We start from the raw sequence: 23,670 nt of genomic DNA, 5'->3' as shown, positions 1-23,670 counted from the left end.
TTGCCTATTATCTTCTGTCTTTGATGGATTTTTCTTAGTCTTAATTTTAAGGCCAGGTCTCAAAGCCATTCTCTGGCCCCCTCTTCCCTGGTCCTTGGAGGACAGGGTCTCTGATGCATGCCTGGATGTCAGGTTCTACCTGCATGCCAAGTTCCATCCACTCCCCACCCTCCGCAAACAGCTGCCCTTTGCCCTCTCCCCGGGCCTGTGGGTACACATTCTGCATGGGCAGCTCCTGAGAGGATGGGCCTAGGGAAGAGGCTTGCTCAGAACTGGGTCATTTGAACAGAGAATTCCATGGTCCCAGATGTCTGGAGCATGGTCTAGAAGGTGAGGTGTATGGATTACCCTTCCCTGCTGTCCCAGGAACCACTTTTCCAGTGAGGAGGAGGGGGTGTGATCAAAGGAGGGCCAGAGTGAGGCCCTCCAAACTCAGCAGCCCAGGGCTGAGGCCCCTGTTGCCCAGGTCTAAGGGTGGCATTGCCCTTAGCAATTTCACGAGGTAAATATCATCACTTTCATCATATTTCAAATGAGGTTTCTGCAGAAGATTGCATAACTTGCTCAAGGTCATCCAACAATAAACGCTGGAGCTGGGACTTAATTCCCCAGCGTCTAACTCCAGAGCCACTGTACCACTATCAGAGCTATACTGAGTCTTTCGCCCAGGAAAAAAAAAAGAAAAAAGAAAAAAACACATAGACATCCAGCATTTCCCATACAATCTCAAAGGGTCCATGATCTCTGAATTCCACCAAGGACCCTCAAGTCAAGAAGGTGGGTGGTGGGGGGCTGTAGCAGGGGTCAGGCCATGAAGTGGAAGCGGGTTTCCAAGTGCGGAACCAGTATCCAGACAGGCGAGGATGGAGGGCCCCGAAGGCAGACAGGACCTGCGGGGGAGGGAGGGGGCCTGAGGAGGAGAGCAGACATGAGTTCCTAAGCCACTGGGAATAGCACTGCGCCTGGGTGCATGCGTGGGAGGGCGTGCGTTCAGTTGCCTCAGGCCTCTTTGCGACCCCATGGACTGTAGCCCACCAGGCGCCTCTGTCTGTGGAATTCTCCAGGCAAGAATACTGGAGCGGGTTGCCATTTCTTACTTCAGGGGCTCTTCCCGACCCGGGGATCTTCCCGACCCAGGGATCAAACCTGTGTCTCCTGCATCTCCTGCGGTGGCTGGTGGGTTCTTTACCAACCGAGGCACCCGAGACAGGCTCCCTTTTAACTCCAGAGGTTCTGGGGAAAAGCCCTCTGACCTGGCTGTGACCACCCTGCTCCTACGTCGGGCTAATCCACCCCCACTTCAAAACAGAGGCGAGACTAAGGGAGTCTTGGAGGATTCTGAAGGACACAGGAAACCTTTGGAAGAGGGGGGAAAAGGGAGGGTCGGGGTGGGGGGTGTGGCCTAGGTGGAAAAAAGAAGTAGGGGTTCCCCGAAGGGAGAATCAGGGCTTGGACCCGACGGAAGGGCCTGGCCGAGTTCCGTAACCAGGAGCATCAAGATTTCTGAGAAGTCCATGAAGCAATGGGAGAGGTTGGTGTGCGGTGGTGGGGGCAGTTTGCAGTTGGAAGCTGTGTCCCTGGGACCCTGCACAGCTGGGCTTCAAGGCTGCACACACGCGCGTCGGCGGCCGCAGTGTACATACATGCCCGCACACGCCCACCGGCTGCGGCAGTGCCGGCTGCGGGCGACCGAGCGGTCCCTTCGCGGCCCCCGGAGAGGGAGCAGTTACCCAAACTCGTGTTCCCCAAAGCAGACAACGCAGCCTTCCAACACCCGAAAGGCTCCACCTCGACTCCTCCCCAAACTATCCTCCTAATTGGCAGCTCAGCGCACGGGATGATGCGGGCGGCTGCGGGCGGCCCTGCAGTGCCAAGCCGCAGCCGCCCAGCCCGAGCCGGAGAGGAAGCAGGGGTGTGTGTGTCGGGGGGGCGAGGGGTAGGGCGGGGGTGTTGCTGGGGGTGCGGCCGGCTCCCGGGGCTCCGGGACCTGGAGGCGGGGGCGCCCCGGGCTCCGCGGCGGCCACCGCCCCTCCTGCAGCTGGAGCGCTTCCAGAGCAGAGGCGCAGCGTCGCTCGCTTAGGTGCTAGCTCGGCGGGCCTCCTGGCCCTGCTCGCGTTCCTCCTCCGCGGGCTCCTCCTTCTCCCGCGCCCCCGGCGGCCGCTCCTGCAGCCGGCTCCTCCTCTCCCTCTCTGCCTCCCCCTCCTCGCGCTCTCCGCGCTAACTTTCCCGAGCCCTGGCCAGCGGCGCAGAGCTCCCCGGCAGCCTCCGGCCCCACTGCAGACCGCGGGCTGCGAGCGCGGGTGTGCCCTGTATCCCGTCCCCGCGTCCCGGGGGCGCTCCGGAGAGAACAGAACGATGCCCCGGGCTCGGGACCAAGGCGCAGCCCGGGCGAGATGGCTGGGCACTGGGCTTTTGGGTAAGGCAGCCCCGGCTTGGTTTCTTCTACCTCTTGCCCCCAACCCTTCCCCCACTCTCCACCCCCCCCCCCGCCCCCGCCAGAGGAGGGGTCACTTAGAAGAACAGCACCTTGGACAGGGTGGGCTTTGGAGCGCGGCCCGCAGCGAGCGGCTCCCGCTTCTTCCAGGACGCCGTTTGGACTGCTGAGTTGCCGGGGGACCTTGCGCCGTCCCCTGCCCCATCCCACCCGCCAGCCTGGCGATTAGTTCTTTGCTGTCTCTAGTGCTTTCAGCTTCTGGAGCTGGAGCTTGGGCCGCAGAGGTTTAAGCCGGCTAGGGGAACGTGTCTGGGATCGGGTGTAGGAGATGCCCGGTGGGTTGCACGTGTGGTTGTTGGGACGCTGGTTTCTACCCCAGCCCGGAGCACCTTGCAACTTGGATGCTTGTTGCCCCGGCATTGGCGTGCACCAGTTCAAGGTGGGGGAGCTCCCCTTCCTCCTGTCCCTTTTCCGTTTGGCTCCTCTGCTGTCTACTTTCTCTAGCGCCCATTGCCTTCTCTGCAGACTGGATGGGGTTGGAGGGACTTGGAGGATCGTTCAAGCCCTCCTTTAAAATTTATTTATGTTTTTATGGCTCGAGACTTGTGGGAATCTTAGTTCTTCGACTAGGGATCGAACCCATGCACTCGGCAGTGAAGGCACCAAAGCTTAACCACTGGACTGCCAAGAAATCCCCACCTTTAGGAAGGATCCTGTCTCTCTTCTTAGGTAAAGATTCCATGGGGTTGGGCGGTGGGACCTGTTTAACTTGCTCTTGGCTCTTCATTTTTGGGATGAGTATGAAGACTAAGGAGGCACATCCGGAGACCACAGGCAGAGCAGATGATTAGTGTCTATTTTATGCATATGATACTTTTGAACGTCAAACTCCTAGAGATTAGGGAATGATGTTTAGTAGTCCAGAATGTAGCCTCTCAGAAGTCAAAGCTGGATTTCCACGTAAGCTGATTCCATCTCTGGCACCTGCACCTCTTCCTGTTTATATTTGTCAGATTTGGCTTTTGGCAGCTCCCCTCATCGGGTTGGGCACACGATGTAAGCATTTGGGCTGAAAACAGGAAGACAGAAGTCTTTAAGGGTGGCCGCTGCTGCTTCTGCCAATGTAAACCGTGTGCTCACCTGTCATGTTAGCACCTGGTGGTGGAGCGGGGATAGAGTATGTCCTTCACTCAGGAGCCACTGCTTTTGTTACATCCCTCCAGCTGGTGTTCTCGCTTGTAGCTTAGGCACAGGTGTGCTGATTCCATGGTGACCCTAAGAAGTGGGTCTCTGCGAGGCCCGAGGCTGCTCTTCGTGGGCTGGGCACAGTGGCCCTCTGCTCCCCCTCATCCCATCTCTGATCACGGTGGCCTTGGCAAGGGGAAGGGGTCACTGGGGAATTCAAACTCACACCACCATTAAACTAGCTTGGTTACCAACACCTCTGGCTTCCCTTTCTCTTATTGCCTGGTTGGCTGGTGGAATGCGAGTGCCAGAGTATTCATAGAACCTGTCTTCTGTGGGGAATCCCACCATATACCATGTGTGTGTGTATTGGGATTTCAGGCACAGCTTCTTGGTACTTTTCTCCAGGTGGAAACCCACACTTCCTCTAAGCGCTGTTTGAGCTGATAGACTAGGGAGGGACAGAGGCCCATTGGAACAGGTTTGAAAGATTCCCTGAGCTACCCTCTGGGAGCCCAGGAGAGAGCAAAGTGATTTGTAGGGGGAGACCAGCAGGCCCTAGAACTGGCCCCAGCTGTTCTGCCCCTTGCCCCTCTGGTCTGCTGAGGGAACACAACCTGAGTCCTGCCCTGGACCTTGCCCAAGCAGCCAACAATAAGGCCTTGCAGTGGCACTGCTTTGAGCTTGGCACAAAGACGCCATCCTTACTCTTGGTCCAGGAGGGGAGATGCAGAGATGACTGGACAGCCAAGTAGAGCATCAGAGCTGGCAGGAGCTTTGGAAACCATAGCACAGAGCTCCCCTCAGGATGAAGAAACCACGGTCCAGAGAGGGAAGGTGACTTGCTCACTGGTGTGTAGCCAGTTGATGGCCAGGTGGGCCCGAATCCAGGTCTCTGGGGCTTTGTCACACCAACTTGTCTCTCAGTTAACCAAATTCTGCTGCAGGGGAAGGTCAGCAGGGGTTGTGCTGATGGACTGAAGAAGCAGTGAGCTCGGGAGCCTGGGTGTGGAAGGATAGAGGCTGGGAGGCCCAGAGCTCTTCTCACAACTATGGAAACTGGGTACAGAGCAGTAAGCTCCCAGGAGTCCTCTACCCCTCCAGCTTCCTCTCTCCATATCAAACTCAGTCTCCTAGACCGAGACAAAACTGATTTTTGGTAATCTGACCAGATGCCCCTTCTTAAATTGAGACACAGTTTTTAAGATGGCAGTATTGCAATTGAGGATAAAAGGGTGTCAGTCGCTTCCTAACCATGTAACTGGTAATATATCTGTCCTACCCACTCCTTCCTTGTTGCCTGATTTGCTTAATTGCTTTGATCTGTGTGTAATTATCACTTGTGAGGGTGCTCTGTTGCCCAACCCTCTTTCCCTGGGTATGTATTTATTAAGGACTTGTTTAATGAGAAGGCAATTAAGCAGAGGGTGCTTAGTCCCACTCAGAGGAAGGAAAACGAAAGGGTAAATAAGCGGTTTATGGCAAAGAGGATGGGAAAGCAGGGAAGAGGAGAAAGACCCCAGGTTTGGAGATTCATTCTTTTTCTGGACATGCAGGCTTGCGGGGTCCCAAGTCGTTTTGGCTGCTGTGACCACGATGACCCCAGGCACAGATTCTCCCGCCTGGCTCTGCTGCTGAGGGTGTAAGGATCTCTGCAGAAGCCACACCCATTCCATGGCCTGCAGGAGGAGAGATGGCACGCTGCTTGGAATTGTTTGCAAAGCTGGTTTTGTTGAGCATCCAGCACTGTCTCAGGGGCATGTTTCTATCCCCGCAAAGCTCCTGGGGGTGGGCAGGAAGCCGGCAGGTTGCCTAGGGAGAGGGAGCTGAAATCTTTCGTCTGTCTTTGGGCCCAGGGGCCTTTCCTGGCTCAGCCCTGCCTCCCACAGCCCCCAGGGCCTGCACCCCAGGAGGGGTCTTGTCCTGCTGGCCTTGGCCCACTTTCTCCCTCCCAGCTCTTTGAACCTGACTCCCCTGGGGCCAGTGTATCAGCTTCCCTATTAAAGTCAGCCACGATTCCGCCTGCCTTGCCAGGCAAGCCTGGGGAGCTAAACTTAGAGTGTGCTCCACGCTGCCCCTCTTTCCTCCTCTTGCCCTAAGTTGGGTATCACTGTACCCGGATATCGGAAAAGGTGGGAGAAGATTTCTGCCTTGGCATTTGCCTTGGAACGTCTGATGGTAGCCATGAGATCCCCCTTGGTGTATTGAATGACAAGATTTGCCTGTACAAATACGTTTTTACTTTAAATGGGAGGCCTGAGCCAATCCTGAGACATAATCGCATGAGATAGGAGGGGGCCGATCAGAAAACAGCCAAGAAAATGGCTGTTCTGAGAATGGCTCGGCAGTTAGGGACTCTCAGTGAGCAAAGACAGGCTTTGGATTGAATTCCAAAGGATCACGGGTCAGAGGACTTGTTCCCACCCATCCCACGATGCTGGAAAGGGACCCCCAATCTGAAACACACACAAGATCACTTGAAATTCTAAAGAGTTTAGTTTGGGACGAAGAAAGTCCTTCTTTATCCAAGGAAGTAGCCACATGGAAATAATTACCTCCAGGAAGTAATACAGGGTGAAAGTATAAAACAGTGCTTGAATGGCTTGGAGATATTGTTAGCTGACCCTGGTCCTTGAGTGTCTTGGTTACATCTAGACCTACAGTGGAGGCCAGCCCTGTCCCCCTGCCTCCTTTTAAACACTATGTTCCTCTACCCGCAGAGAGCCCAGGCCAGAGGGATGCACTCATTGAAGCCCTTCTCATGTTTTATAAGCTCATGTATTTTTTAGCTTTATACCAAGCTTAGAAGGTAGGAAAGACAGGCATCCCTGGTTTGAGTATATAGCACCTCTGACTTTCTCAAGGTCAGCCAGCCAAGTGGGGTCTGCCGTGTGCCTCCTGACACGTGCATCCTGGCTTGGTCATCCTGCTGAAGTACCTCTCTGAGTCCTTAGTGGATCTAGGTCTGACCCTGCTCCCTTCTTTCCCCCCAGCGCAGGCTCACAGGGAAGAAAGCACAGGAGGCAGGCCTCTGGGTTTTCCTGTGCACGAGCTTCCTAGACACGGCCAATAAGACTTCTGCGTGCTGGGAGGGTGTGCGGTGGAGAAGCCAGGCTTGCTCCCCATCTCTGATGCTTTAATTCAGGCAGGACTCTGAACTTCACCGTAGAAACATCTCTGCCTTCCCTTTGTCCTTTCCAGGCTATGGTGGGAATGGCGATGCTTCACTCTGGGAGTCTGGGAGTCCTGAGTACATTAGAGTTAAGTCATCCACACAGGCGCACTCTAATCAGGCGGAAATGCGCACGGTCATGAGTCAGACCTTACAGAAGTACTTCTCTCCTCTGTCCTGGACTGTTTGTTTGTTTTTGCTTCTATTTAAAGTGGTCAAAACTATTTCACTTCTGATGAGTGTCTCTGGTGCTTGATAGTCTATTCCAGCTGAGGTTGTGGGGAAGGGGTTTGGCCCCTGACTTGGATCCCCCTGTCTCCCTTAGGATCCCGGACACTAGAGGCTGGTGCTGTGGTGCTCCTCGGAACACATGCTCAGGCTCCGAGGGAGCACTGTAGGCATCAGGAAGCTCCTTCTGCTGAGAGCTTCACCACACTGCACTCCATTCTTTGGTTTGAGGAGGCAGTTGGGGGTGAGAGGCAAAACTGAGGTCTCCCATCAGAAGGTTGTCTTCTTGGGACTTCCCAAGCAGTCCAGAAGCAAACAAAACTCCTTGCTTCTACTGCAGGGGGTATTGGTTCAGTCCCTAGTTAGGGAACTAGGATCCCACATGCAGTGTGGCAAAAACAAAAACCAACCCAAATCGAAGGCCATCTTTTAGGCAGGAGGGTGTAATCGCATGTCTGGCTCCTGTCCGTAGATCTCTGGGGCAAGGTGGTGAGGGAGGGGAGAAATGAAAAGAAAAGCTTTTCAGGAGCTTTAAGGAGGGCTGGCGCTGACAGCATTATTCTCTTGGAGAGGCACTGTCACAGAGTGGTGGAAAGCAGAGCTTGGTCTGTACTCTGCTTATTCTACTCACCAGTTGTGTGGCCTTGAGCAAGTTAATCTTTCTGAGCCTGTTTCTTCATCTTGCCTGTTGGGGATAAAAATAATAACTACCTCATTAGGGTTATCATGAGGATTAAATGAGACAGTGCCCGTAAAATGCCCATCCTATTTTACAGTCAGTGCTCAATTCCAGATCCACCATTTATTATGTGACCCTGGGCAAGTGACTTAACCTCTCTGAGCCTCAATTGTATCATCTGTACAATGAGAAAAATGACACCCATCTTTTGGCATTTTAATCAGAGTTGAAGTTAATAGGTAGAAATTCTCTAGCACAGTGGGGCCCAAAGTGTCATCTGATTGCAGCATTTTCTGGGAACCTCTTAGAAATGCGAATTTCCAGGCTCCACTCTAGGTGCTGGATCTGAAACTGCTGGGTTGGGGCCGGCAGAGCTAGCTGTAATGGCCCTCCAGGTGATTCTGACGCTTTGTGAAAGCCATGGCTCTAGAACAGTCCCTGGCACAGAGGAGCTGATCAAAGATTGAAGGCTAATTGAAATGACCCCTCAGCACTAACAGGAACTCTGGTGGGCAAAATCTGCTGTTTTAGGATGTAAGGTAGGGCTTTCTTGCTCTGGGATGCTGGAAATGTCTCTTGTTGACCTTTGTGTGTGTGTGCTAAGTTGCTTCGGTTGTATCCGACTGTGCCACTCTATGGACTGTGGCCTGCCAGGCTTCTCTGTCCATGGGATTTTCCAGGCAAGAATACTGGAGTGGGGTGCCTTGCCCTCCTCAAGGGGATCTTCCTGACCCAGGGATTGAACCTGAACCCATGTGTCTTACATCTGCACAGGCAGACGGGTTCTTTACCATTAGCACCATGTGGGAAGCCCCTCTGTTGACCTTAGGCAAGTCACCAAACCTGTCTATGTTCAGTTGCCATGTCTGTAATATGGAGCTATTACGGTACACCACTCAGAGCATGGGTGTGGGGGTTATATGTAGCCGGCACATAGTAAGTGCTGAGCATATACCAGCAGCTGTTGACAGCGGCAGGGGATCCTGGACTATGGGTTGTTATTTCTGAGCTTTGTGTTAAGAGCAGTCCGCTTTGCCTTCAGAAGTGAAGAGGACATGAAGAAGCTGAGGGAGTCCTAAGAGCAGAGTTGGGCTTCCAGCTCTCCATGGAGCTCCTCTTATTTATTTATGGCCGCACCACATGGCAGGCGAGATCTTTGTTCCGCAACCAGGGATTGAAACTGAGCCCCCTGCAGTGGGAAGTGCAAAGTCTTAACCACTGGACTGGTGGAGAGGTCTCTTTCTTCTAAGTTAAAAAGCATTGCCCAGGTGGCACTAGACATCCTCATCTCATGTGTGCAAACCAAGAGGAAGCTGGTTTATGATCTATCAATACAATGAGGAAATTAAGTGATTAAAGAGGTCTTTCCCTGAGGATGAGGATGGGAGCAAGGTTGGCAACTTTAAAACAAAGACTGACCTTATCTGTCTTGGGAACAAGAACAGTTCTGGGAACTGCCTGCAGAGCTGGGAGCTGACTGGCCTGAGAGGGGTTCTCAAGTGGCTCAGCCACTAAACCCAGTTAGTTCAGCCAAGTCTCCTCCCATTTGGGTTCTTGGTTGTCCCATCTGTAAAGTCAGGCAGTGGCAACTTGGTGTCTCTAACCTGAAACAGTCCGGGCCCTATAGGCTCTGACACTGTGGGAATGCCAGGCTGGCGGTCCAAGTAGTTGAGAGAAGCTACAGTCTGGGAAGAGATGCCAGGGAAACTCTGGCATAGGAGGTGGTGCAGCCAGGTGTCTGCTCTCAGCTGCCCACTAGGCCTGGAGTCACACTCCAGTTCACATTTCAGCTACCTCTGGAAGGTGTAGGACTTTGGCCAAGGCGCAAGGCACTTTGCTCCTCTGAGCCTTATTTTTCCCACCTGTAAAATGTGATTAATAAGACCCTCCTTCCAGGTGAGAGGTGAAGATGCTATGAGATTACTCATACACAGCCTTAGCCAACATCTCTGCTGAGGAAAAGGTCATTATTCTCAGCATCACTGGGAACCTGAGAAGGACTCTGAGTCCTCACCCGGGGTGACCCTGGTTCATTTAGGGGCAAGGACAGCTAGTTTCTAATTCCGACACCCCTCCTCCTCATGACCTTGAGGTACAGTGGGGTTTCCTCAAGGACTCTGTAGGACAGGAGGGCCAGGTTCTCTTACAAGAACTCACGAACTCACGAGGCAGGACCCAGAGGCCATGAGTGGAAATTCACAACTGCCACCTGCTCAACTGGCAGCGATGGCATTGGACTGGAAGGCGTGGGAAAGAAGGGGGTGGGGGTGGGGATGTGCCCAGGATGAGAGGCCGCAGTGGGGCTGCAGGGAGTCGGGGGCTACTCTGGGTCCAGAGGGGACCATGGGCGCAGTGCCCACTCCAGCCACCGGCTTGCGAGCATCCTGTTGCCCTGAGTCGGCCTCCATAAAGGGTCTTCCGCCCTCACTTTCTCTGAGGTTATTGCTTTACTCCCTCTGGTTTTGCGGCTGCTGACTGATGCCAAGACATCCCCGTTCCACCCCACCCTGCGGGATGCCCTCCCAGTCCGCCTTGTCTCTCTTTTCTTCTGAAGGTCCCTCTCGGTGGTGGAGCAAGGTCTAGCGGGAGGTATCCCCCTGCCTCTTGGCCCCTTGGGGCAGGTGGGAGCCGCCAGGGTCCGTGATGAGTGGCCGAGGAGCCGGGTCCTGTGTCTGCCGTTTTTCTTTTAGCCACCTCAGGAGACCCGCTCAGTCTCCCAACACCCTCACCCCGCCAATTCCCGAAAATATCACGAGAGGGTGGCGCACAGCCCTTGGGGAGATTCTCAGCGCGAGCAGGAGGCGCAGGTTCTGCACTTGGGGGCCACAGGGACCGCATCCGCTGGTTAAGGGGCGCGGACTCGCGGCGCGGAGGCCGGGACCTGGTTTTCCTGGGTTGGGGTGACCCCTGGTGGTCACTTAGAGTGTCACAAGGGCTACTAACAGGCTCAGAAGTCCATCCAGCTCAGGCCAAGAGGGAGAATGAATCACGGAGGTGGTCCAGGCAGAGTCGGTTAAAGTAAAGAGAACCATCTTCCTAATATTGACACGGAGGGCAATAGAGACCTCCCTGCCTGACCATGCCACTCCACTCCACCGGAGAGGTCCCTTCCAGGGCTGCAGCCTGGAGGTTCTGGTGGGGTTTTACTCAGGGAGGTGGTGCCGCTCCCTCACACAGGTCTCTTCCTGCTCCCGATGTCCCTGTCGCTGGAGGTGTCAGTGGGAAAGGCCACCACCATCTACGCTGTCAACGGCACGGAGATCCTGCTACCCTGCACCTTCTCCAGCTGCTTTGGCTTTGAGAACCTACACTTCTGGTGGTCCTACAACAGCAGTGATACATACAAGATCGTAAGTAGCCGGAGAAGGGATGGGCAGCTCAGATCCTCCTCCGGGGTTTGTCCCCTCACCCTGCCTCCCACCCCAGGCTGTGGTCCTTTCTGGACTCACCCCTCAATGATGGTCCCCAGGGATGCATCTTTTGCCACACTCACCTTTCATTTATTTTAAAGAATGTGTTTGTTTCTTTTCGGCTGCGCTGGGTCTTTGATGTTTTCTTTAGCTGCAGCCATTGGAGGCTGCCTTCTAGTTGCGGTGCACTGGCTTCTCAGTGCAGCGGCTGCTCTGGCTGTGGAGCAGGAGCTCCGGGGCACATGGGTTCAGTAGCTGTGGTGCCAGGCTTAGTTGCCCCGTGGCATGTGGGATCTTCCCGGACCAGGGATTGAACCTTCGGCCCCTGCATTGGCAGGTGGATTCTTAACTAGGGAAGTCTCTCTCCCAGTATTCTTTCCAGAGCCTGTCTAGACGGATCTATGTGGGAAAGATGCTTAGATTTTTGTTGCCAGAATTTGGGGTCCGTTGGAATTCCTGTCTAGAGTCCTCTGTCTGGTCTGAAGAAATACCTGAAACTTGGTTAGCTTGTGTAAACATTAATAATTTAATTTAAAAAGCAGAAGAGATAAGACATTTGGAAGACTTTGAGAGGGGGAATGAGAAGAGTCCAAACAGAAGAAGGGCTGGGGAATTGGCCTTGGAAGGATGGAAGGGAATGCTGGAGAAGAGAAGGGTTCAGGGCTTTGGCTGGGGTGGGGATGGAGAGTCAGCAGGTGTTTTTTTAAATGTTTCTTTATGTATTTGACTGCACCAGATCTTAGCTGTGGCAAGCAGGATCTTTAGTTGCGGCATGTGAGATCTAGTTCCCTGACCAGGGATTGAACCCAGGCCACCCCGCAATGGGAGTGTGGAGTCTTAGCCACCAGACCACCAAGGAAGTCCCAGCAGGTGTTTTCTGAGTACTCTGCAACCTAGTAGGGGACTGGAAGTCCAAGAGACCAACTCTGGATGTAATTAAACACTGAACTCAGAGGGTGCCGATGCACTGCCCTGTGGGATTTATCCACATCTTGATGGAGGGTCAGTATTCAGGCCGATAGGGGATGAGGTGTTAGCAAAGGCTGGAAGGAATGGCAGAGGGAAGCAAGTGTGGTATTAACAGGCTTTTATGTGGTATTAAAAGGCTTTTATGAAGAAAGCAGTAAAAGTCATGCTACATTCTAGGGAGACCTTAGTAACAGAAATTGGGTTTAGCCTGAAGCAAGTAAAATCCAGGTTAGACAGACAGAGCTATTGATAAGCATGGGAAACCAAGGGGAAGGGCTCTTCCTGGCCTGGGCAGAGAGGTGCCTAAGGAGTGGGCTGGAGTGATGTCATGACTCTGTGATTTTTCTCTTGGCCCCCTCCTTGCTCCCATCTTCCCACACAGCTCATAGATGGCACTGTGAAGAATGAGAAATCGGACCCCAAGGTGAAATTGAAAGATGATGACCGCATCACTCTGGAGGGCTCCACGAAGGAGAAAATGAACAATATTTCCATTTCACTGAAGAACCTGGAGTTCAGCGACACGGGCAAATACACCTGCCACGTGAAGAACCCCAAGGAGAATTATTTTCAGCACCAGGCCACCATCTTCCTCCAAGTTGTTGATAAATGTATGTAATGGGTCTGGGACCAAGGGCAGTGGCATTGGAAGGACGGGGGTGGGTGGGGGGGTACCCAACTTGGTGTAATGGTGAAATGGACCGTTGGTGTTTTCTTTCACTTTATGCTTTCAAGGGCAACTGGAGTTACATCTGGAAACTCGAATAACTTGGTGTGAATACTTATTCTGCCACTGAATAGCTTATGATATACACTGAGGCCCTCTGAGCCTTGTTTTCCTCATATGAAGATCTGCCTTCTCTTAGGGTTGCTGTGAGAGTCCCAGAAGCTACATGGAAGTGTGTTGTGAAGTTCTCCTTATGTGTTGATTATTTCTAATCTTGTGTATTCTGTTAGCAACAGCTGATGGAATGCCATGTAGGACCAAAAAGTGCTATGAATGATACACAGTGTCCTTTCTCAAAGAACTGACAGGTCAGGGTAGGACAGAAGACAAGTAAACACATAATTGAAATGGGGCAAAGCATGCAAAGCCAAGGCAATGGAGATTAAAAAAATATTTATCTATTTATTTGGCTGAGCCAGATATTAGTTGAGGCATGTGGGCTGTTAGTTGCCACATGTGGGGTCTAGCTCCCTGACTAGGGATGGAACCAGGGCCCTCTTCATTGGGAGCTCAGAGTCTTAGCCATTGGACCACCAGGGAAGTTCCAGTAGAGACTGATAAGAATGGTCTCTCTCCTCTGGAGCTTAAGTCCTGATTGAGGGGATTCCAATCCAACAATGGTGGAACAATTAGACAACGAGGAAACATGTGATGAGGGTATCCCATGACCCCGACACTGGACGTGTTTAGAGAAAGGGCTGAAGGAGTTAAGACTGGGTGGGCATCATGGAGAGGGGAGCCTGGAAGGATATCGAGGCATGGGAGCAGAGAAAAAGGAAGGAAGCTTGCTTAAGCATCCTGATTGTGTTGCATTTCTTGTGTTCCTGGGGACCCACTGCTCTCCTGAATGATGTGGGATTCCTGCAGAGAAGATGCTCACAATTCTGTACTTTTTTGGAGTTAGGGCCATTAGGATTCTCAGGTGGGCTGGACATAGGGGTTTGAGAAAAAGAGAGGAGTCAAGGATGACTCCAAGGATTTTGGCCAGAGCATTTCTCAGCAGAGATGGAGGAGATTGTGGAACAGGTTTGGGAAGTCAGGAGGCCAGTTTTCAGATGAGGGAACTGAGGCTAGAAGGGTTAAGTGACCAGCTGTAGGTTATTAGTGACTATTAGTGACCAGCTCATTAGTGACTGTGGAAACCCTGTTGTTGAAATCCAGATTACCTGGCTCCTGTGTCTTCTGGCCAAGTAAGAGATATTGCAGGGAGATTCCCAATTGTTTTTCTGCATGGGTAAAAGGAAACCTAGAAGGAGGCAATGAAAGTCTCATGCTTGAGGGTCAAGTCAAACCTGGATGCTGTGGTCCCCAAGTCTGAGTTATTCCAGAACTTGTGTGGGTGTCTGCAGGAGGGCGTCTGTGTGGAGCACAGCGGGGAAGGATGACTTCCTGTTATACCTTAGCCTGATGGATGCCATATTCTAGCTTCTCTTGCTTCCTGCTGGGGTGGGCGTGTCCCAGATGCCCAGGTTGGAGGCTGGGGAGCTGCTGGGCTGCCATGGTGCTCCAAGTGACTCCTGCTCTCCTTCTCCACCCCTCTTCTTTCCCTTCTCTGACCATGAAGTGGAAGAAGTGGACAACACCGTGACCCTCATCATCCTGGGTGTCGTGGGTGGGGTCATTGGGCTCCTCATCTTCATCCTGCTGGTTAAGAAGTTCATTGCCTTCATCATCAAGAAGACTCAGGAGAAGAAGTAAGTTGACTCCAGCCTTCCCACCGGCCCACCACCCATTCTCATCTCGTGGGTGTTCCAGCATCCTCTCATCCGCCATCATATATCCCCCATCTGCCTTCATCCTTCCATCTATCTCCTAATCACTCCTCTCTTCCTAGTTCTTCCACTCTCTTTTTTATCCCTGCCCTGCTCCTCTCGTCTTTCAGCCTGATTCTTCGTCTCACTCCTTTTTCCCCATCCGCTCAGGAGACGTTTATTGAATACACTGACTTCACTGAGAACATACGTACAACTCACCTGCTCTTCCTCATTCCCGTCTTCCTGCCCATCCCGTTATTTGTACCACCTCAATCTGAAGTCCTACCAAAGGCTTTCAAATGCCTTTTTTTTTTTTTTAGATCAGGGGAAATATGAGATTCCGCATACAGAAACTCTAAAATGGGAAGATGGGAGTGATGCGTGATGGGAGTCTTTTATTGTGAAATTCTGAAAATTCAAATGAAGGAGAGAAAAACAGTCTAAAAAGGCTGATATGACTACCCAGGAAGCCCTAGGATAAATTCAGGTATAAAGACAGATATTTGTAAGAGGAATGAGAAGAAAGATTGGGAGGTACAAAGGGTGCCGCCCACACCCAGAATTGCCAGAGCTGGCAGGTTCCACGATTGAACACTGCAAAACCCAGAGCAGACCAAGGGCATCTGAAAGTTGTGTTCTTGGTAAGAAAGATGAGATGAGGCAGGTGCCACTGAAGCAGAGAGGGTGAAAGTAAGTAGGAGAAGCAAGGGAGAAGCAGAAGATAGAAGGAGAAGATCTGTTGGGGTTGGCTTCATGCTGCTTTGTTGAGAAGAAATTAGGCTGAAAAGGGCAGAAATGCCACTGGTCAGAAAGGAAGGCAGCTGAAGGCAGGGAGAGAATTTTAGGGATTGGCAGAGGGGAGGGAGAGCTGGGAGGACTGGTTGTGATGATGAACTCTTGGGCTATCTAGCTGCATCATGGCCAGAGGCTGGGAGGATTTCAGAGATCTTGAGAGGGGCCTGGAGCATGGATCCAGACCAAATTGTGTTTTTAATAATCAGTCTTACTATTGCTGGTGAGAAAATTTGGAGAACACGTTATTCAACATATGGTTTAAAAGCACTTGGGAAAGAAAGCAGTCATCCTTGGGAGCCACCATGAGTTCACTGAAAACAGGGCAGGCTAACATTTTCTGCTCGTGCGCAGTTATCAGGAGGATGCTACGTGTAATAGCGCTTTCTGTCATTCATCACATGCCTCTACCATGTGTTAGATACTCCATCAGGCATTAGAAAAAATAAAACATGTATGATTTTATTTTGAAGTTGAGCAAAGTGAGGCTCAGAGTGGTGAAGTGACTTGCCCAGGGTCACACAGCTAATAAGCGATAAAGCTGGGATTTGAATTCTAACTTGTTTGCTTTGAAACTTCAGCTGTTGCCGCTGTGCCCTACTGATTCACAGGGGAGTGGGATCTAGAGTTCAGTAAGTCATTCTTTCATTCAGCGGCTCTTTTTGAGATGCTGTGTGCAAAGTATTGTGCCAGGCACTGCAGGAAATTCTAGAAGGAATGAGATTCTGCCCCTAAGTAAAGAAGACATGTGCAGAAATCAGTGTAACAGGAGGTAGAGGAATTAGGGCTGGCCTAACCCTCTCCAGGATTCTTGCCTGGAGAATCCCATGGACAGGAGGCTGGTGGGCTGCAGTCCATAGGGTCGCACAGAGTTGGACATGACTGAAGTGACTGAGCATGCCTGCACACACTCAGAGAGAATGTTGAGGGGGTTCAGGAGAGGGTGGAATAATAGTGAAGGATTTCTGGCCAAAGAGATATTTGTGGTCAGCCTTGCAAGATGGATATGAGTTAAGTCCCAGGGAGGGTGAAGAGAAGGTTGTTCTGTAGAGGGAACCGCTGAGAGCAAAGACAGACAGCCTGGGAAGTGAGCATGTTGTGGAGAACAGACGTTTGTGGTTGCTCTTGTTGAGAGAGTGGGGGTGGGGTCAGGAGGAAGAGGGGAAACCCACATAGGGGGTGGGGACAGACCCTTGAGGACCCTTGAGGCTGAGATTGGCTTTTCTCTGACCACAGGGGAGCTGGGGAGGGCTTGCAGGGCCTGGCTCCATCAGAGGACCTGGAAGAAAGGGTCTGGCATTGGTGGGCACAGGGACTGGAAAGGCAGAGGCTAGAGGTGGGAGACAGGCCAGGAGGAAGCCTGAGAGGGTCCTCTGAGCAGCGAGGTAGGCCTGCATAACAGTAAAGATGTGGCGGCTTCCTGAGAAGAAGGGACGTGGGGGCAGCATCCTAGGATCAGTTCTGGGCTTTCACATGTGAGGGTGTTCCCTCTGCCTAGAATGTCTCCTCCCTCTTTTCCTGCTCATCTTTCTTGCTTTCAGCTTAAGTGACGCTTCCAAAGGGCCTCCCCTGACCCTAGAAGGAGCCCTCCTAGGTTGAGTCCCTCCCTGGTATGCCCCACCTGCATCCTGTCATTTACTGCTTTGTACTTGTTTACTTGTTTGTTACTTGTTTAATAGCATATTTCCTGGAAGACTGCAGGTTTTTGGAGAGCAGACAGCTTGTCAGTTGGACACCTTTCTAGCCTGACACAGTGCAAACAGGGTCTTTGTAAAGAAATATGGATGGTTAGGTGGATGGGAATTGGCTAGACTGACTGTTCCTTAGGTTTAGAGATAGGTGGATGATAGACCCATCTGAATAGAAGTCTTTATGTCACAGGGCTCTGTCTGTTCATTGTTATTACTGATTTAAACTACACTAAGAATGACATGGGCTCTGGTGGCTCAGGGGTAAAGAATCCACCTGCCAATGCACGAGACACAGGTTTGATCCCTGGGTCGGGAAGATCCCCTGGAAAAGGAAATGGCAACCCACTCCAGTAGTCTCGTCTAGGAAATCCCATGGACAGAGCAGCCTGGTGGGCTCCAGTCCATGGGGTCGAAAAGAGTTGGACGTGACTTAGTGACTAAACGGTAACATCAACAGGAATGATACACTTATCAAATTTCCAGAAACCTAGCAACTGTGTTGGATGGAGAACAAAATTGGGATCTGGGAGGATCTTTTATTTTATTTTTTTTAAATTGAAGTATAGCTGATTTAGTGTTGTGTTGGTTTGCTGGAATCACAGCAAAGTGATTCAGTTGTACATACCTACATATTTGTTCTTTTTCAGATTCTTTTCCATTGTGGTTTATTATCAGATACTGAATATAGTTCCCTGTGCTATATAGTAAGGCATTGTGGTTTATCTATTTTATATATAGTAGTTTGTAGCTGTTAATCCCTAATTTATCCAAATTTATCCCTCCCCCTTTGGTAACTATAAGTTTTTTTCTATCTCTGTGATTTTCTGTTTATGCTTTGTAAAGAAGTTCATTTCAATCATACTTTATAAACTTTTCTGTTTATAAAGAAAGAAGCTTTGTAAAGAAGTTCATTTCAGTCATACTTTAGACTCCACATATAAGTGATATTGTATGGTATTTGTCTCTCTGTCTGATCTACTTCGCTTAGCATGATAATCTCTGTGTCCATCCATGTTGCTGCAAATGGCATTATTTCCTTATTTTCACGGCTGAGTAATACTCCACTGCATACATGTACCGCATCTTCTTTATTCATTTGCCTATGGATGGACATTCAGATTGTTTCCACGTCTCGGCTGTTGTAAATAGTGCTGCTATGACCTTTGGGGTGCACGTATCTTTTTGAATCAGAGTTTTCTCTGGATATATGCCCAAGAGTGGGATTGTTGGATCATATGGCAACTCTATTTTTAGTTTTAAAAAACTAAACCTCCGAACTGTTTTGCATAGTGGCTGCACCAATTTACATGCCCACCAACAGTGTAGGAGAGTTCCCTTTTCCGGATTTAGGAGGATAGGCTGGAGGTATAGACTAAATCCTGCAAGATGAAATTGACGAAGATGAAATGTTAACTCTCTCCTGAAGGCCTCAAACTCAGCTACACAAGCCCAGGGTGAGGCTAAGATGCAGTTTAGTGACAGAAGCCATGAAAAAGACCTGGGAGTTTTCGCGGGCTGAAAGGTGGGAGTAATGCAGCAGTCAGGTGTTCTCTGGAGAACCCTGTGAGGCCTGGCCACTGCTGTTGGGGGGTCGTGTACTTAGACTGGAACATGCCCAGCACAGGGTGGCTGGGGTGGTGCCGTTCTGGGGGGTATTCCCACCTGGCCACCTCTCCTTCCTCCTGCCCCACCCCCCGCCTCTGCCCGCACCTGCCTGCCCTTCCATCTCATTTTGCTACATCTCGTCCCAGCGAACTTCAGGAGGAAGGGCCTGCCGGGCCTGGGTGAGGAGCTATTTGCCCTGGGCATCCTGCCTGCTGGCCTGGACCCTTCCCCTGGCTTGGCACAGTCTGACATCTCCCCTGGTTTGGCCTCCTCTCATTACTGACCCCTGGGAGGAGTGACTGGCACCCTTGCCCTCTGCCGTGTTGAGATGGCCTGGTGATGCTAGCCTTACAGAGTACTTCCTGTGGCTCAGGCACTGTCCCCAGTGCTCCCTGGCTCCTCCCAGTAATCCCATGAAGAAGGGGCCATTGTAGCCATTTTTTAGGCAAGGAAACGGAGGCAGAGAGGGTGAGCAACCTGGCCTCTGGCTACCGTGGCACTACCGAAGGCCAGGGAGAGGCTCGGGGCTGGCACAGGGCCCACGGCTCCTCTCCCACACAGTTTTACCCATCACTTGGCTCTCCCTCTCACCACTGCCTCCCCTCTCTCCTCTCTCCCTCTCAGGAAGGAGTGCCTCGTGAGTTCCTCCGGGAACGATAATACGGAGAATGGGTTGCCCGGCTCCAAGGCGGAAGAGAAAGCACCAACAAAAGTGTGAGCCCTGCTTGGGGCCAAGCAGCTGCTGGGAGCCTCACTTTCCTATGATGAAACCGATGCTTGAGCCGTGTCCGTGACCCCATGTGCCTGAGACATCTGCTGCTTGGCTCAAACCGTAGTCTTCCCCGGGCGGGGAGAAACTGGGGTCCTGTCCCTCCTGCCCTACCCCTACCTCCCACCAGGGCTCCCCAGGGACAAGGGCTGGCCAGGGAAAGGAACCCGTGGAAGGTTCGGGAAAGGAAAGGAGGGGCTGGGGCGGTGTGGATGGCCTGTTCCCCGACACCGGGGTAGATGGTCTTCAGTGCCCCCCACCCTAGAGGAGGAGCGCCTTGGTTTTCCTCCCGATGTCTCTTTGTGAGAGACTTGGGGGGTCGCCGAGGGCTGCCCCAGAAGTTGGACCCTGAGTGTGGAGGACTAACCCTTTTATGGCGGGAGTGGCCAGAGGACTCTCTACAGGCTCTCGGGGTTGGGGGCTGCTGGAAGGATCCTGCAGGGAGAGGCTTCGATGGATACCTGGCTCCCCATGTCCCTCCAGGGAGGAACTTCCCTCCCCGACGCCGACCCCTGGGTGCCTGCCTGCCTTGGTTCTCCCCCCGCCCCCCACGCTGCTCGGAGTCTCTGAAGACTCCCAACTAGGGCTGCCACTTTGCGTTAGGGGTCCTAGCCCACCTAGTCTGCGTTTCTAATCTCTGGGTTCCGAAGGGCTCATGAAGGGGTCCCTGAGGCTGTCCCAGAGCACTGGGCGCCACTTCTTTCTTTCCTAGAATTTCTGTGGGGCGTCAGGGCCGCAGAGGTGGGCAGAACGCCCACCAACGGTGGCTGCCCCTTCTCCTTGGCCTGGCAGGACCGTGGCCGCTCGTGGGAGCTCCCAGCCGGCTCCGCCCTGCGGCTTTTCCTCCGAAGCAGCAGGTGGCGCCATCTCGCTTGAGGAGCTGCTCCCGCCTGTGTTCCTCTCGCTTCTTCCCACCCAGGGTTGTTCACCTCCATCCCCGGGTCAAGACTTGCCCTCTCCTCAGGGACCCTCTAGCTTTGGATGAGAGGGCTCTTGGGTTTTCTGGCTGCTTCCTGCTCAGCTGTCCCCTCCATCCGCAGCCTGGGGTGGGGAGGGGCAGGTAGAGAGTGCCCACAGTTTTCCTCTGCTTTTCCACGCACTGGTTTGCACACCCCTTGTGTGTGGGGCTAGACTGTGCCTTAGCTCCTGAGTCCTGGCTCATAACGTCCTCGACCCCTTCCTTCAGCCCACGTGGAACAGCCAACTCTGGTGGGGCCCTGGTGAGGGGTCCCCAGCCGCCCACACTCAGGGTCAGGCAAGGGACCGGGGAGCTAACGCCCCCTGGGCCAGCAGCTGAGTCCTGGAGGCATCTGCCAAGTGCTTCCCCTGGGCCCTTCCATGTCGTGGTGTTGTCCCTGTGGGTTGATGAAGTGGGGGATGGACGGGGCTGTGATCATGGAGGAATCCACCATCTGCTCCCACCCACCTCGATGTCTCATTAAATTTCTGACACTCTGTCCTTTGGGGCCCTGGGAGGAATGAGAGGGAAGTAGCCTCTTTTCCAAAGTGTATGGGGACTGCCTAAGGGCTCTCTCTGCCAAAAATCAGCAGTGAACGTCCCAGCAAGGGCCCACTCAGATCTGCCTCCGTCCCTTGTGTCTTCCTTCTCCCACCCTGGGCTCAGGTTCAGGCTTTCCTGTCTTTAGGAGCAGACAGACCAGAGCCACCAGTTATTCGGGAAACTTCTTAGGTTTCCTTCATGCAGAACCGCGCTCTTTTCCTTTCCCAGCTTCGGCATTTGGACAGGCAGAGTGTCTTGGGCTCCTCTGACTTCCCTGAGAGGAAACCAAAGCTTATAGAGTATGGGAGAGGGAGAGCGTCATCCTCTCTATTCCTGGGTCTGCTGCTGACTCAGCCAGATCATGTAACTTCTCTGGGCTCAACTTTTCCTATGTGTAAAATGGGGTAATAATACTTACCTACTTCGCAGGACTGTAAGACTTGGAAAGTTTTGGTTTAAAAAAGTCTTTTTGGCTTGGAAAGGGACCTAGGAGTTCAGGTGTCAAAGTTGGAGGGAATGTTCCAAGTCTATCCTGTCCTCTGTGTCCTATCCCTATAGTGCACACACTCACACACATATACACACATTCTCACTCTCTTTTCTGTCTCTCTCTTCCCACCCCCCGACCCTGCCCTTAGAATTATTTTAGCCTTTGTAATGTTAGAAACCTTGGCTCTGATGCTTAAAGCTTCTTGTCCATGGCTTTTGTTTGGTAGTTTTCCATAGAGGTGATTGGAACTGTAGAGGGGGACACTTTTGGTTGCTCCAAGGCCTGAGGACTCATGGCTACTGCCTTTTAATGAGCATGAGGGCTAAGGATGTTCAATTCAGTCCCCACAACAAAGACTGTCCTGCCCCAGGGCTGGGATTATACCCATGGTGAAGCTCTGGCATGAATTTGGAGTGGAAGATGTGTGGGCAAAGCCATCTTCCCAAGCAGACCCTCAGTGCATGCAGGTCTCTGAGAGTGATATTCAGGGGCTGGTGAGGGTGTTTTCAGGGTGTATGGGCTAGAGAGAGCATTCGCAATGTTGAACTTGGGAGCCCAGGACACATGCAGTTTCACAGACACTAAAGTCAGGAGACCACAAACAGTCTTTCCCACTTCCCCTTCCTTGACCCCCCAAGTAGGACCTGAGCATTCCAGGCCTTGGGATTCTCCTGGTGTAGGAATTGTGCAGAAGGCAGCCAGAATGAGCCTGGAGAGGTCTGGGAGGACAGCTGGTGGAGCTCAGGCTTTCACATCTGGCAGGCTGCCCACAGCTGGATGCAAAGGGAGGGGTGTAAGAGCAAGCTTCTGAGATGGGGGCAGATGAGGGTGTGCCTGTGTGGACTGAGCGTGTGGAAATGCGTGGCTGTGGGGTGGGTGGGCCAGGCATGGGCATGTGGATGTCTGGAGGTGTGTATAAACGCTGAGTGTGCCTGAGATGGGGGAGCTGCTATACATTTCAGAGCCATCTTTCCTGGCGGGGCACTGGAGTCTGAGAAAGAATAAGCGACAGAGGGAGAGACCAGCTGTGCTCCTGGGCCCCATAACACCATGATGCCATCTCACTGTCGCAGCTGCCGTCAGAGTGTGGGGAGGAGGGGGTGCTAGGAGAGGGGACTTCTCTGGGGGAAATCCTACAGCTTGCTTGACGACTGTGTCCCAGGGAGTCCCTACCCTCCCACCTCGCACCTGATATGCAGTGCTTTCGACTATCTTATGCATGGTTCATCCCTCTGGCTTGGATGACAACAACACTCATAGTCAATTTCCTGTATAACTATAGATCAAAGCAACGCAGCACAAACGGGCCTTGGGGGGGCTCAGGTCTGCGGGTGCCTCTGGGAGGCGCAGATGTGCACACACCAAGCGCTTAACTTGTGTTCAAGCACAGAATGAACGTGAGCTGACTGACTGTCTTGCCTTGACAACATGTTTTGCTTTGTAGAATTTTATTTAGTTTTGCCTTGGATGAAATAAAAATTATGTTTAATAGAAACAGTTTGGGGCTTCTATTCTTGGTTAATTGGAAGTTGGGGTCCAGTTTTATTGCTTGCCAGCTGAGCCTCAGTCTCCTTGTGTCTGAAACGTCCCCTGCCTTTGTGAGGTACCAGATGTAAAAAGCCTAAGAATGTCTGCTGTATTCATAGGCATTCAGGTTGTATTAGTGCTGATAGTACTTCTCCTTCCCCGAAGAAGGTGCAAAGATGGCCCTCCAATCCTGGAATCGTTACCAGGGCCTTCCCTGTACTGATGACCTTGGCAATGATTCTGGTACCAGTCAATGTCATCACACTCCCTTACCCAGGTCTCTCCACCCCAGGTTAACATGTATATCCAGGTGAAATCTGTTTCAAATTACAAGGCCAACCTTAAAGAGGAAAAGCACAGGGTTCCCCTGGTGGCTAAGTGGTGAAGAATCCCCCTGCCACTGCAGGCGACATGGGTTCAATCCCTGATCTGGGAAGATCCCACAGGCCGTGAAGCAACTAAGCCCGTACACCGCAACTGCTGAGCCTGGGCTCTAGAGCCCAGGAGCACAACTGCTGAGCCCATGTGCTGAAACTCCTGAAGCGCACGTGCCCTAGAACCTGTGCTCCACAAGAGAGGCCATTGCAACAAGAAGCCTGCGCACCACGACTAGACAGTAGCCCCTGCTCGCCACAGCCAGAGGAAAGCCCGTGAAGCAACAGAGATGAGGCACAGCCTAAAATAAATAAAATCTAAAAAATAGTCCACATTAAAAAAAATCTAAAAAATTTAAAAAA

The 23,670-nt window shown here is 52.2% G+C and overlaps 1 protein-coding gene across 2 annotated transcripts; it reads left to right on the top strand.

The window, feature by feature from the left end:
• Positions 1 to 1,815: 1,815 nt before the first annotated feature.
• SCN4B (sodium voltage-gated channel beta subunit 4) lies at positions 1,816 to 22,901 on the top strand. 2 transcript variants are annotated; one of them, XM_042232689.2, is made up of 5 exons: positions 1,816 to 1,912; positions 10,876 to 11,048; positions 12,460 to 12,688; positions 14,369 to 14,498; positions 19,271 to 22,901. In XM_042232689.2, the coding sequence occupies exons 2-5, from the start codon at positions 10,893 to 10,895 to the stop codon at positions 19,362 to 19,364; spliced, it is 609 nt and encodes a 202-aa protein (XP_042088623.1). In that variant the 5' UTR covers positions 1,816 to 1,912; positions 10,876 to 10,892; the 3' UTR covers positions 19,365 to 22,901. The 2 variants fall into 2 exon arrangements, with proteins under 2 accessions (XP_042088623.1, XP_014956425.1); XM_015100939.3 differs by lacking the exon at positions 1,816 to 1,912 and adding an exon at positions 2,220 to 2,416.
• Positions 22,902 to 23,670: the final 769 nt, after the last annotated feature.

This window comes from Ovis aries, chromosome 15 (genome assembly GCF_016772045.2).
Source record: "Ovis aries strain OAR_USU_Benz2616 breed Rambouillet chromosome 15, ARS-UI_Ramb_v3.0, whole genome shotgun sequence".
In the NCBI taxonomy this organism is placed as follows: domain Eukaryota; kingdom Metazoa; phylum Chordata; class Mammalia; order Artiodactyla; family Bovidae; genus Ovis; species Ovis aries.
The sequence above is the reverse complement of the archived record's forward strand: the minus strand, read 5'-3'. Positions and strand labels throughout refer to the sequence as shown.